The following is a 15037-nucleotide window of genomic DNA, read 5'->3' on the forward strand; positions in this document are numbered from 1 at the left end:
AGTTCTATCAAATACCATTATCAGCTGGTAAGCTACTAAATGGACTGTCTCACATGAGAGAAAAAACAGAAAATTGCAAGGAAGGTGATTAGTCAATGCATCAAGAAGCTAAATCTGAGTTTTGAGATCAAACTTTGAAGCATTTCCACTTGAAAAATAGGCTTATGAAGTTAATCACGTTGTCAAACATGGTTCTTCACAAAATGCCTTTCCTGCCAGGGAAAAGAACTTCTGCAGCCTCCATAGTCAGATGATTATTAACCTTACTGTCCTTCTAACACTGGCAGACTTGTAGTCTTGAAAGTAGTCACAAAAATCTTCAGTTCACTGGGCGTACATGGGTTTTGGATCAGCCTTGCTTGGTCTTTGTCATGTTTTGGATAAGAAGAAATCAAAAGGTGACAGATCTATTTCTCACGCAAAATGAGGCAAGAGCCTGCTCCTGCTCTGAAGAAAGGTTTCAGGCAATTTGTTACGCAAATTTAGTTCAAAGCAATGTCCAGATAGCCAGAGACTAAAACACCGCTACCAGTGTGATAAAGAACATAAACATAATTTATCAGTTGGCTGAAGGACAAGTTTCTAGTTGAGATTCTCCTAAAGGCAGTAAGGCTACATGAATTTTCAGGGATCTTCCCTATGAAGAGAAGAAACATCTCAGTTAAGATAATCCCGTCTTCCTCCACTGTATTCCAAACAACGTAGGAGAAGAGAGCAGTTGGTGGGCAATCACATGTGACCTCTATGTCCTTAGTTCTACATTTAGATACCTGTAATTTCTAGATGCACATCTTCTTGTAAATACAGACAGAAGAACGGAACAGCAAAGAGTAAGAGATCTTGTACCAAAGATAGTACTGTTCCACAGGAAAATTCTTTGAAGCATACGTCCTTTAACAGTTGTATTAAAATATGCAGCCTCTGAATCAGTATTTCACAATCAGCCTTTAACAGTTAGGGACATAATTTTTTGTTCTACCTGCAGAATTTCACTTTCTGCGACAAACTGGGCATTTTCAAAGTTAGACTCGGTCAAAGAGTTCCTCTGTTAAAATTAGGTGCAATCAAACAGAATTTGTTTTCCCTAAACTCTTAGGTAATTTCATTTGTTTCCTAGCAGTCATTTCTTCCTAAATTCTCATTAAATCATTCCCCAGACAGAGGAGAGAAATAGTGGTAAAACCCTCATGTACCATTTTAAGTACTCTCAATTCTTTTAGAGAATGTCTTTTGTTCTCCAGAGGGAAAAAGGAAAAAACATAATCCAACAAAATCCTTTGTAAATATGAAGACTAATAGTTTTGGAGACAAAAAGAAAGGAAGGGCAAATGGGACAACTGCACTGTCAGGTGAACAAATTAGACAAATTCTTATGTGGCATCTGTAGTTTGCGTTTAATGACCTTCAAGGACAGGGGGGATATCAGTAAAGGCAAAAATAAAAGTTTCTGAAAGGCCCTTTACAAGCTCTTAACTTAAACATTTGTAAGTGTTTGTGGAAGTTGTAATGAGCACATAAACATACAAGCCAAAAATTAACATGTACCTCTTGTAGCTTTCAAAAAAAAGACTTCTTGGGCTTGAGCCAACATAATAAGACTGAGAGTTCCAGCTGTGTCTGGTGAGATGTCCACTGTAGGTTCTCGATTCAAGGCTGACAAAACAGTGTCTTTAATGTGTTGGAAAGCACCACTGGCAAACTAAGCAAAACAAAAAAAAAAAGAATTATCATTCATGTTTCCAACAGATTTTTTTTCTCTTACAAATATAATACATGTAACAATTTCAAAAAAAACTAGAGCTTTTTTGGTATATGATCTCCCATTTATTGTTTATCCACTAAAACAATTCCCTGTGACTTCTTGGTCTTGAAGCCACTTATACTGAGACGTTTATCAAGATGGACTGTAAGTATACGGACTGTAAGTATACGGACTACACCTAACAGCACAAGGAACAGAGAAATTTTTATGCATTCCACAAAAAAGAAAGAGATTATTACTTGTTAAAACTAAAATCCATACTAGCTAAAATTATTAAATCTTAAGCTGAATGTTATTAATTACCAACACACTTGAGGGAAGGGGTATGGAGAATTGTATGGAATTAAATCCTTCAAAGCTGCAAATAAATATGAGCCAAGACCACATACTTAGCCAATCCACCTTTGTAATTAAGAAAGGGAAAAATATACATGTATATTTATGTATGTATGTATATAGCTTTAAAATTGAGAGATACTTATTTGATGTTCTAAGATTAGTAATTCTGAATTCCTAAGCATTAGCAAGGATCTTCTGTACCTGATAGTGCTTAGCTGCAGCTTTTAATCCTTCATCATTATCTAGATTCTGTTCTGCTGCAATCTGGCTTGCCAATGCTCCACAGTTGAACAAAACACAGGTCTTCTCATACCCCAAACTTGCCAGAGCTGCAATCAAGACAGACAGTTATCCGTACTGTTAAGAAAAAACAAATTCAGTACTCTAGCATCCTACAGATGAGGCCAACACTACTAATATCTGTACTTAAAGATATCAACCGTTTCAAGCAGTAGTATGAAAATCTATACAACACACAAAATAATCTGAAAGTCTTTCTAACCAGAGTGCAGCCTTTTGGCTCCTGAAGATACAGAAACACACGCATTACTGAAGGATAATCTGAAATATGAACTTCCATGGATTAATCACTTTGCAATAACTGCTCAATTACATGCTCTTACTGTATCTCGAATGCAACATTAATTACCCTTCTCTCATTGAGACCAAAGATTCTTACATGTTTTGTCTTAATATCTATTGAAATGCAGGTAATTTTTCACATCTCAAAGCTATTGATTCAGACTGAAAATGCTGACAAATGTTTGTTATACATGTACTGAAACAGCTCCACATTCCCTTAATTAAAACTTGTGCTCGCTAGACAGCAGCGTGGCCTGTCCAGACTCAACTGCTGTAGTACTTTGTAGTCCCAGAAGATGGAGCCCACACTTCTAGAAACAGTAATACCTGAACAGGAACCATTTTGAATCTATTAATTGCTTTCAAAAGGTTATTGGCCATAGGCAAGGGCTGGAAAAATCTAAAGACTGCAGATATTAGTTTCCTACTGCTGTTGAAAAGTGTCTAGACGCTCCTCTTGGAGAATACAGAAAATTCTACTAGTGAATTTTCAATTTCACAAACCCAGGTACAATTTCTAAGTTATCTTTAAAATGTGAAGGTACTTAAGAGACACATTTGTTTCATTTCACTAACATCCAGCCTCCTTATACAGCTTCATATTTACCTAACACCTCTGATGTTTCTATGTTAGCACTCCCTGACCTGCACTAAATTTTCAGATAAGCTGCCACAAATCTGACATGCCCTTTTTCCCATTTTGTTTCCCTGAGTGAAAAGCAAGTTACACAGTCACTGTATATCATCAAGATAATAATCATCTATCTAGACACTCTCTCTTCTGCAGTTTATTTTCCAGACTTTTTCTAAAAAGATGGATCTTGTACAACTTGGACATCATTCAAAAGACTAAAACAAACAAGAAAAGAAAGAAAACACGGCTTTAAAGTTTCTGAAGCACAAAATTACTTTATACCCTGGACTGCATCTCAAGTGTGATTTACTAGAGTGAGAACAGCTGTTTAGCAATATAGATTTTCCTCAGACTCATCTGTTTATAGCTCTACCTATTAACTTAAGCCAACATACTTCAGATTCATGCCATGCTGTGAACTGGGTCACTTTTCAAGCAGCCACAGTATCTGTCAGCTACCCCTGTAATATAGACTTGAGATTCAGGGGAAGATGGGAAGAACACAGTTTGTCACCACAGCAGGAGCCAGAACTCTCAAGTCACACCCCTGCATATTGGCCCCATGAAAGTCAAAGGAGTTATACATTGAATTTCCTTCTGGAGACACGATCGCCTCCTCTTAGAAGTCAACAGAAACTCTGTTCCCTCAGTAACTGAAAACTTTGCTTTACACTGAGAAACCCCACTACTAATTCTGATCAGAAATAAAGAGATACACACATGCTATAGTTAATCTGGAGAGCAGCATCTGGATAATCTGCAATACAGCAATGTAAAGATCTATACTAAAAGACTCCTTTTGTTAATTTATTTCCACTAAGATCTGCTTTAAAGTTTCAAAATAATACTTATTCCATCGCTTGCTAACTGAGCATTACTCACATCTTAGTTAAGAATTTCTTTGATATTTCACATGGACTGTTGCATAAATTTCTGGCCATCTGCCTCACAGATTATTTAGACTAGTATATAATTAACCTGCAGACAAGCAAGCTTTCTCAAGCTGCCGTAACATCACATTTATTCATATTCTCAGGGTAATCATCAACATTATGATTAACAATTCTTTTCTTTGACAATAATTATAAATCTCTGGCAATTCAAAGACTGTGTTTAAGTCATAATTAAATATTTTGAACTTTACTATGAAACAGGTTCAATCATCATGAAATGCTAGCCCCAAAGATGACAGAACCAGCCAAATTCTGAGGAAAAAAACATGGCATCTTGAGGAAGATCTCCAAATTATCCAGAAGTCCTTAGAACAGTTAGAAAATAAAGCAGGGAAAGGTGTGTGTGCACCACCTGCTTACACATCAGAATGCAATGTGTTGTTACACATATAGTTCACACAAGCACAACTTTCACAGGTATATTCAGAACATGGAAAACTGCAAAGACTTTCAGCAGTCACTAGCAGAGAACTATACAAAGGATACAAAAACTTTCAAAAAATAAAAAGCGAACAAGTACTTTAACATTTTTTTCAGGCTTTGTGTGGAGCTTCAAAATTGCAATGGTCATCTTGCAATGCTGGTCCTCACGAACACTTAGGTATAAATAGAAACACTAAAGAATGATGACACAAGTAACAGCTCCTCACTTAACTCAAAAGGATTTAGTCTGAGTTTCTCTACTGGCAAGCGTTCCAAATCCATTTAATGATCCTGAATTTGCAGCGCAGGATTGCTCCTATATCACTAAAATGAATCTTAGATTCGAACTCCTTATGTTTGCAGGAAACAAATACGTTTTTTTTCTTTCCAAGTGTTCAAATCTGTATGAAAATATTTTAAAAAGAAGTGATAGGAGAATCATTTCACGGCATAGGCAGATCCTTCCATTCTCTTGAACAAAATCTAACATCAGACAAGGTTACTGAAGCCAGTTACCACCACTCGCCGCCTTCTGGTGGGGACTCACTCACTCACAAGCACATCTCAAGAGGATCTTACTCTTATTTAGAACAGTAAAAGCTCGCTTACCAAAAACCTAGTACTAAAACTTAATGTTAACGTGAACAATTTTGATTAATGTCAGTTGGGGTTGCTCCCAGAAAAAGTCTGAGCAGCAGACAGCACAACTACTGCACATCTATGTGTGCCTCTTGAAAACTAATATTAAATCTCAATTTTATAGAAATTCTTCACATACTGCCCATTTATTCATTACCCATGTTGAAGTGATTAATGTTACCAATATAGTTGAACTCATTTGAAAGATATGTTGAGAATACCAGAAAGACTATTAACAATTCAGCTATATAAAAATATTCTCAAAATTTATCATCATTAATACTTTCACTTTCAGTACATTCACATACCCAACTTGGCAGATCCTCCAAAAAGTGATCCTTTATCAAAAGCATCTTTCCATGTAAATGTTACACAGACCTGAAATTTGTGAAAAAGAAAGATTTATTTTAAAAAAATTAATTGTATATTTTTTCCCTTCCTGTTAGTTTCCTCAAAACATTTCAAGCAGACAGGACAGAAATTCTCAAAATAACCTTTCAGCTCTGCTTATGTTCTGAGTGACAGATAAATTTACTTCCAAACCAAGATATTGCTCTCCCAAGAAGTTTGACAGTCAGGTAGTCACAGTTAAAAGAAATCACCCAACAAGGCAGTTTCCACTGTTCCAAATTACTAGCGTATTTGGAACTGGTTTTAATACCAAAATTCACTCATTTTTAGGAGTTAATTCAATAGCAGCATTATCAGGAAATGCACTCAGGAAAGAGAATGCAGGTAAAACCGGTGTGTTTTATAGTACACTTCCAGCATACATTTCACAGACAATGCAAATATTTCACAGAATCAGCTTTGAAGTTCGACAGTTTGATTCCTTATTCAGCTGATCAAACTAGTTGTAGGCATCTGATATCAGACCAGAAAGGATAGCAAAATTCCTTGTTTTAAAGCAGTTGTGGAGAATAACTTAAGAAAGAGCACAATACTGTTTGCTAATGTATTCTCCTCTAGCAGCAATGCTAGGTCAGGAAGTTCTGGTCCTCAGCTGTTCATCGCTGCTTCCACTGACAACTACTTGCCTTTAATGGAACAGTTTACAGATCTGCAGAACTTGCTCCTAAAATTTTCCAGTTTCTCATGTCTCAGCATTTGCAGACCACCATATCGAAACATTTGAACACTAAAGCGAAAGTGCAGTTCTTTGCTACAAGTGAATGCAGCTACATACAAAATTCAAATGTTTGAACTGTATTAAAACTATTCCCCTACTTGTAATCCGCAAGCATGAAAGAAAACTTTGTCTTTTAATCATAACATAATTAGCTTTTAAATATGATTTCATCAGGAAAGAAATGGAAATTTTGTCCTATTTGTAAACACATCCAAAGAAAATCTACATCTTTTTCCACCAAAATACAGAAACCTAAAGATCTACTCCAGTCTCCACCTGAGGAAGATTTCAATAGGCAGGAGTTAAGCTGTAGCTCTCCTTAGAGATAGGATTCTAAAGAAATATGGTAGGAAAAAAGCTTAATGAACACCATGTCTATATAGAAATTACATAATTTGTAGATGCAGAGGCAAGAATAAAGTGGTAAGCTCTTAAGTGGGCTCATTCTGTTAGCTGTTGTGAATGAAACATCTGTTCTACTTCAAAAACCAAGATCATAGTCTGTTGCCTTCGCAGGCGTGGCGACCTGGTTCAGGAACGGCACGGCGACCAACCCCAGGCCGCTCGGGCCATCAGCTCGCTGACACCAATGTGGTGGACGGCAAATGGCGTTTATTGGTGTGTGACACGGCGTTATATAGCTTAGGTTTATAACCTCACTTCTGTCTGCTTGCATCATAGACTAAACGCTATTGGCTTTCAGGAGAGGGGCCCTAACTTTCCGTACAGCGCAATATCTTCCAGCCGCCAGACCCTAGCTATCTACAATAGTCCATCCCTTACCAGACGTTTTCCGATAGAAATTATGTTTTAAAAAGCCTTTATAACACAGTATGAAATAGACTGCTTGGAAAAGGAATCAGCACAGCACAACTCTTTCTGACCTAGACCACAGTGACCACTAGGCAAAGTCAAAACATTTCTGAATCTGTAAAACAAAGGCAGTTATGGCCACGAGAGGTGAAGTTTCAGTATAGACTGTATGTGAGCACCAACTAGAAAATAAACAGAGATTAAGAAAATAAAGCTCAAAGAGAGCCTTGCCCAAGAGAAGTACTGTTTACTGGATTAGGTACAGACTTGGAAGTCATATGTCGTCAGTGCCATGATTCAGTTTAATGGTTTGATAAGTCTTCTTACCTGATTTTCAGAGAATGGAAACTTTGGTTCAATTGAACACAGCTGATCATAGTACCTACCGAAAAAAAAAAAAGAGACGGCTATTACATAAATCAAATTAAGAGTTTTGTTCCTTACACTGACACATAAGGAAAGGCCGCAAAAATCCCACACACAAATAAGTTGTGACGCTCATTTGTAACTATAGACGATTTGCAGGACAAGACAGAAATTCTGCCTAAAGGGATTTTTTTCAAGTAGAAGAACAAGGTCAATAGGAGATAGTCTTCCACACACAATGTGAAAACCCCATCACAGTCAGAAGTAGAAGAGTATCACAGACCAAGCTGACCCATTCCAGTTTCTGATGCAGGGTGGATTAGAACAGAATGTCATGCAAAAGAGTCCCTGTATACATACAGGAAGGCAAAGAGTACGTTAGACATTAAGTCATGCTGCAAAAGTAAATTAAGTACAGCATTTAACATAATATTAACAAGCTGCACTGCACTCTCAAGCTAAACATTATATCCCACTCCCCTACAATTTCTGACTCATCTGTTTAAACTTCAAAGTCTTTGAAATAGATGCCATTTGCCTTGCACAGTATCAACTGGAGAGCCTAATGCTTGATAAAATTCTGTAGTTGTAAGCTTAGTTTTCATTAGAGTATACTGTAACAGTCACAGTGAATTAAAACCAGAAGTTTCCCTGTGCCAATATTTTGTCTACTCACAGTGGAAGATGTTTAGAAAAGAATGCCAGAAAGATAATAAATATAGCAAGTATAGCTATCCAGAATCTATCCAGTCAACAGTTAAGCAATTCAAATTTTTCATGCGTCGTACCCTACACCTGTACCACTTGTTAAACATGATAGGCCGGATGCAGAACAGAAAACCTTTAAACTGTCTACTGATGAGAACATATAACATGCGAAGCCTGTTTCCTATACTCTTCCTTGTAGCACTTGCCATGTAGGCATATACCCAATGTTATATCAGTCAAATTCTTTTTTTTTTAACAATTTATATTCCCAATCTCCAAAACACCTTGTAGTAATAAGTTTCACAGTCTGTAAAACAGGGTTAACATTGTTCCTGTTCCCTTACATTACATTATTAAATATTAATCACTATTGGTCTAGACATGAAGCAGATGTACAAGGCCTATGCTCTGCAGGCAATACACATTTATTTAAAAATTCAAGAAGCATTTTAAAAAGTCATATACAACATTAAAAACAGCATTAGCATATTATTCAGTGAATAGTACCTGCCAATGTATATAATACCACAGGTTTCTGGCTTCAACTGAGCCATGCCAATTTAAGATACAATATACCAAGCCACACTGGAAGCTACAGTAGTCTGCAATAGTAACTCACCATGACCTGCACTACTAATTGAGTTGAAAAAAATTGCTCCTAAGATTTTTAAAAAATTGTCTGCAGATATCTACTGTGACAACAGTTTAATCAAGATTAATTTTTACTTTTAAGAACTTATCAAGTATGTGAAAGGTCTAGTTTAAAACAACCAACAGAACAAAACAAACTTTAATGGGTACTTTAAGGCTAATGACAATTTTTCTCACTGTCTACATAAATCTATGAATCTGTATTCTACCTTGCCATACTTCAGCGTTAAGGTTGCTAGTACAAAAGCAGCCATTATGAAGTCAGATTTCAAATATACCTCCAGTGAGAGACTTAACTTTATAGTTCAAAGGTGTTTTTCAGAAAGAACTAAAACATTGGCAATAACAGAGTCTGGTAATTTTAAACTGTGTGATAATACAGTAACTAATGCCATCCAACATTTATGAAGCTAGCACATGAAAGGTACTGGCTTTAGAAGAATGTATATCTATTTTTTATAAAAGATTTTAATTTGTCCAGTTTCTTCATCTTTCATTTGAGATGGTCATACCTTGAAAGCACATACCACTTGAAATGAAGCAATAGTTAAATACAATATAGGTACAATTTTTTTCGAAGTGACCTTACATCCGAGGCTTGATCTATAAAAATCCTACAGAACGGCATCGCTTTTGTAGTTACAGAAATTCTTTGCCTGCTGATGCCCTCTCATCAGTTTAAGTTTGGTCTGATTTATCACACCATCAAACCTCCCTCCTCCCTATTTCCTAACCTAATCGCTTTCACTGATACAGATTAACACAAGCAGTACAAAAATTAGTTCAATATTAGCACTGAAGATCGCTTCAACCGATATATTTAAATGTACTTCCTTCACTGCCTTTGGCTAGCGTCTCAGTCATTTTCACATCAAGACTTCCAATGCTGTCTCCTCTTGCCTCAATTTAATTTGTTAACAAAAAGTCACCAATAAAGCCAAGTTCTCTTCCCACATTCCACAATTACCCTGTCCTCATCTGAGGGTAGAGTCAAGAAGCAAAGCTTGTTAAATGGCCTTGTGAAGTCGGGTGCTCCTAAGCGTTGGCTGTTTTTTTGCAAACAGACTATTCTTTGTATGTCAACAGAACAACAAAGAAAAAGAAAATATGCCAAGGAGGTGTATGTTGCTCCCAAATATGCACATTGCTGCATTTAACATCAGTGAATACCAACAACACAGGCTTTTTGTTTGGTTGGTTTTAAACAAGTTCAGAACTCATGTTACTATTTTCTTTACTATTTTAAGCATGTGGTGTCCTTTATTTTTATTAAAGAACTTGAAATTCTACTCAAGATTGAAGAGCTCTTTAAGATTCCGCAGACCAAAAAAAAAGGCCTCAAAATAATTTAGTTTTGTTTAGCAGTAGTTAAACATACATATATAATGGTATACAGAAAGTAAACATATATAAATAGAATGTTAAATGAAGATGTTAACCACAGAACAGCATAAAACTGGCAGTATAAAGACAAAATAAATATCGAAGGAAAGGCCACATCTGATGTACAAGTCAGTCACACATGGATGGATGACGGTAAACATAAAAGTGTTATTTAAAGCAAAGTTTACAGTAATCTAACTATCAAGACACAAAGAACAGAAGTCACCGCACAACACAGATGAGTGTTGTGTGTTAGGCTGTGCCAGAGTCATGAACTACAGAAAACCACGCAAACATATCAACTGCCTGAGTTCCAGCTACAGCAACAAAAGGGAGGGCAGGCGGCCGCAACACAGATCTAGTTCAAGTACAGGAATCTTTCAACAAAACAGGCATTACATACTCCTAAATGCTAGTAAAAATGAGTTACAGCAGTCAAATGAGTTGGAAGTCAAGGTTTAAATTAGAATTTAATTAAAATATACGTATTGTGTTAGGAACCTCAAATCCTGTTCCTCCTTCAAAGAATCCTAATGAAAAATCTCCTTCAAAAGAACATAAAAGAGACGAAGATTTGCCTTTGCTTTTCTAGATAAGTCCTGAGTTCACAGCTGGAAACCAGAACTGCAACTTTCAGCCCTCAGAGAATTTGACCATTCAAAATAAGACCACGCATACACACGCCCCTTCCTCCCCCCACCCCCCCTTTTTCTTTTTTTAAAAGAACTGCAAGAGTTGTCAGCAGAATTAAAACAATTAAACTCACACCACCGCCCCATTCCTCCAGAAAATGGAAATTAAGTCCAGGCTATCTTTAATATTAAGAGAAGAAGCAAGGAACCCCTTGAAGCTATAATTACACTCAGAGGGAAAAAAGTGGGAAAAAACCCCCAACAACACTAAATCAAATCTGCTATGACAGAATTTAAGGGGAAACATCTGTACCGAGCTCACCTACGTCACCTTCAGAGCACTCAGATTCTCAGAAAACAAAGAAAGCTTAGAAGCAGGCTGAGGCCTTTCCCAGTTACACTGTGCTCCTTTTCACTGGGTACTTCAAATGCTTTTCCAAGAGAAGCATTTGTGTTTGTTAGTCAATCAGCCTTTGCCTAAGAACTGGGGCTGCAACTGAGTTAATTTATTCCATAAAACAAAAACTTCGTTAGTAACTACTCAGCAAAATAAGGCTTCTAAAGATTACAAAACCGTGGGCAAATCCTAGATTAATTAGCAGATGATTAAGCCCTCATTCCTTAACAGTTAAATGGTCAACAGTGCTTTACTAGGTATTATGGTCTATAAAAAGCCCCAAAGAAGTAAATGTATGCAATGGGTACACTGTAATTAGTTCTTCCAACCCTACTTCACTAACAAATCAGTTTTAAACTCCAACGTTACGGAAAATCTTGTTAAAGTTATTACTTAAACAGAAGACTGACTACAACTCTTAAAACAGCAGCAGGAAAATACTGGAAGTCAGAGTTAAGGGATTTTCAGAGGAAATTGCAAGGCACTCAAGACTTGTGATCTTTCAATCATAAGCTCAGCTGGATACTGCAAACATTTTAAAGTCACTGCACCTTACAGAATATACGCGAGAATATTCTTACAGAATAAGAAGAAACTTATTTTCCAGCAAATGCAATGAATATAAATGGTCAGACAGGGACAAACCACTCATAATTTGTTAGACATAAGGGAAAACATACACCTGATCGGGGTTTTTTTCTCCCTCTAATTTACAGTTAATCCAGACGCTCATCTTATCTCACTTCTACTGTCTAGGGAACAAATACTGTCAAAAGATAAAATTTAAAATGCAAGTGTTTTATGAGAGGAGCTTTTGTGTAGCAGGGACATCACTTTGTGTTCACACATAAGGTGGCACCAGCGCAGAGTCACATTCAACATCTCCTGACTACTGCAACAGCACCTGGGCCTGCTGAAGTCATCTGCTGATCACTGACCAACAGCAGAGAGGCTGTATATAGAATCAACTCAAAAGGAAAACCGGTATTTATGCAATTGCAAGTGGTTTCCCTTCATTATTCAGAGAGAAAACCCGAGGTGAAGTTGCATACTATGGCTTCAATCAATTTAATGACCTGCTGGCACTAAGAGGGAGATCCCTCTCAGCCCCTTGGCTTTCAGCAACACTGCTTTTATCCTCTTTTGCACCAGCTCTGATGTTCATCTGACCTTCCACTGAACTCATTCAAGTTGCTCACCTGTCAGAAATCCATGCACACCTTTTGCCTTCCAGAAATAGCATAAGAGAAGGACCAGACCTGAAGAGGGCTGCCTTCTTTTGTCAGTGTAGAGCTAATAGAATAGGGTGAAGTCATATAATGTGGCTGGGCCAAATAAGGATCTCAGATTGAAACTAATGACAAACCTGATTGGCACCATCAGAAAAGGAAGCTCAATTCCAGCATTCAAGGGAAGATAATATGCGTTTCAATTTGGCTAGCAGAGTCCCTCTTTCAGTTCATAGATGCTCATTATTTCCCTGACCTTCAAAAGGCATATGCAGTAGTACCTTCAAAAGCATATGCAGTAATAAACGGGAATAGAACAGGAAACTTCAAAGATACTGTAAAACATGATCAGTACAGCCATAGCCTTTATAGCCCAAACACACAGTGAAGGGCTGATAAGCTCAAAAAACATCAGTAACTCATTTTACAAATCTTGTCTTCTTATTAATAAGTCACTTGTTTCTTTTCCATTCCTCTTCATTTTTTTAAGTCTATGAATAAGAAATCCTACTGAACATCAAATGTATTTCTACTTGTTCATGATATTACAGAAATGCGTTGTGTCTACAAGTATCATTCCTCCCTATATTAGAAAATCCCTCTACATTTTACCTTTCTTAAAAAAAAAAAAAAAAAAAAAAAACCACGAAGTCAGTGCCACTATGTAACATCTCATAGTCTGGTACTGCAAATCTTTGATCCCAGATTTGCAAATAGAAGTGTGTACCTAGTATTAATCTAGTGAATGAATCAGTGACCTCAGTGAATAGATGAGCTACAAATAAATGGGCTCAAAATATTTCCAACACAGAGAAACAGAACAACAGGATTACCACAGTAAGTCAATACTGCAATCCATAAATGTTCTAGAGAGACAGGAAAGAGCGTGTGCTTTTGTTGATGATGGAGCAGTTAGTCCTAAAGCAGGTTTTTGCTCATCTAACCTATGATAACTCCATCACAACACAGGCACCAATAAACTTTCTGATTGCAAACCAAGTGTGTTAAGTAGAAAGTAAGGCTGTGACATTGCAAATACATTAAGAAGCTACTAAATACAGAAAACAGAAGAAAAACATCACAGTAAAAAAAAAAAATCAAAAGCGAGAAGCTGTCAACTGTAGCATCAAAATGTAACACTGAAAGAAAAGGCACGCTTGCTCTCTTCTGAGAGGCAAAACAGTCTGTCATTTCTACCTAAACCCAACCGTGACTGGCACTGGCACGTTACAAGCACTTGGAAGGGGAAGCTGATCGGTACAAGGCCTCCTCTCTACAAGGCCTCCACCGCCAGCCCGCCGCACCGCCGGCCCTGCGCTCTCATCATACGACATCCCACGACGCGCAACACCCGAGCCGTGCGGTGAGGGCGGGGGGACTCCAAGATGCTGCAAGACGCTCGAGGGCTGGGGCGCCTGCCCCAGAAGCAGGTCCGCGGCGGGGAGGCTGGCACGCAACCCACAGGCCGCTAGAGCCGGCCCAGCAGTCCCGGCCGCTTCCTACCGGCGAGCCGTCGGCCCCGCCCCGTCCGCCCCCACCTGGGCCCGCCCGCACCTGGTTCCGGCTCCGCCGCGCCCAGGGCCCGGGCCCGCAGCCGCGGCCGGCGCCCCTCGGCCACGCAGGGCACCAGCCCCACCGGAAGCGGGGGACGAGGGGCGGGATAGAGGCGAGGGGGCTAAGTGCGGCGCGGCGGGACGCTGAGGGGCCTGTGCCCGCCCGGCCCGGCCTTACGGCCCCTACCTGAGCAGGGTCTCGAGCGCGCTGTCGTGCTTGTCGAGCGGGCGGCCGAGCGCGCTCTTGCGGAGCTTGCTGAGCTCCTCGGCGGCGCGGCAGTGCTCGGCCTGGGCGTCGCCGCCCGGGTAGCTCTGCTGAATGAACTTGCACAGCGGCTTGGCCAAGTCCACCTCCGAGGCCTTCTTCAGCTGCACCGAGATGAAGTTCGTCATGGCCGCCGCGCGGAGAAGGGGGCGGGCGGCCGTCACCGCAGCTTCGCGCTCCCTTGCCTTTCCTTGCCGAGCTGCCCGGGCCGCCGCGCGCCGCCTGTCCAGAACGCCGCCGTAGTCCCGCGCTTCCGGGATCGTCACGCGCACCCGCTCCGCGTCCCCGCCCCCCGCTTCTCTCGCGCAGCCGTCGCGCCGGCCGTTGCCGTCGGAGGGAGGTGCCGGCGAGGCCTGACGGGAGGGGCGGGTTCCGCGCCGCTCGGCTAAACCCCCGGCTGGCGGAGGGCGGCTGGAGGCGCGCGTTTTCACGGAGGGGAGTGGGCCCGGTCGGCCGCGACACGCGGGGCGGGGACGTTTGGAGGCCGGGGCAGGCAGGGAGGACGAGTGCTGCTTCTGGAGAAGCGCCGTTTAGCGAAAAGCGTGCCCGCGGAGCTCCGCTGTGGTGCCGGCAGCTTCG

The 15037-nt window shown here is 39.8% G+C and overlaps 1 protein-coding gene across 3 annotated transcripts in view; it reads right to left on the reverse strand.

Annotated features, from left to right (window-relative positions):
• Positions 1-14586, reverse strand: part of PDCD6IP (programmed cell death 6 interacting protein) — a gene marked incomplete at both ends in the record, with an annotated part of 32819 nt that extends 18233 nt beyond the window's left edge. For all 3 annotated transcript variants that reach the window (XM_082015134.1, XM_082015132.1, XM_082015133.1), the window contains 5 exons: positions 1546-1699; positions 2303-2430; positions 5641-5710; positions 7602-7656; positions 14381-14586. In XM_082015134.1, coding sequence (XP_081871260.1) covers positions 1546-1699; positions 2303-2430; positions 5641-5710; positions 7602-7656; positions 14381-14586 — 613 coding nt within the window. The remainder of the gene's footprint in view (positions 1-1545; positions 1700-2302; positions 2431-5640; positions 5711-7601; positions 7657-14380) is intronic.
• Positions 14587-15037: the final 451 nt, after the last annotated feature.

Source organism: Phaethon aethereus (assembly GCF_964289735.1).
Source record: "Phaethon aethereus genome assembly, chromosome: 2".
Taxonomy (NCBI): Eukaryota; Metazoa; Chordata; class Aves; order Phaethontiformes; family Phaethontidae; genus Phaethon; species Phaethon aethereus.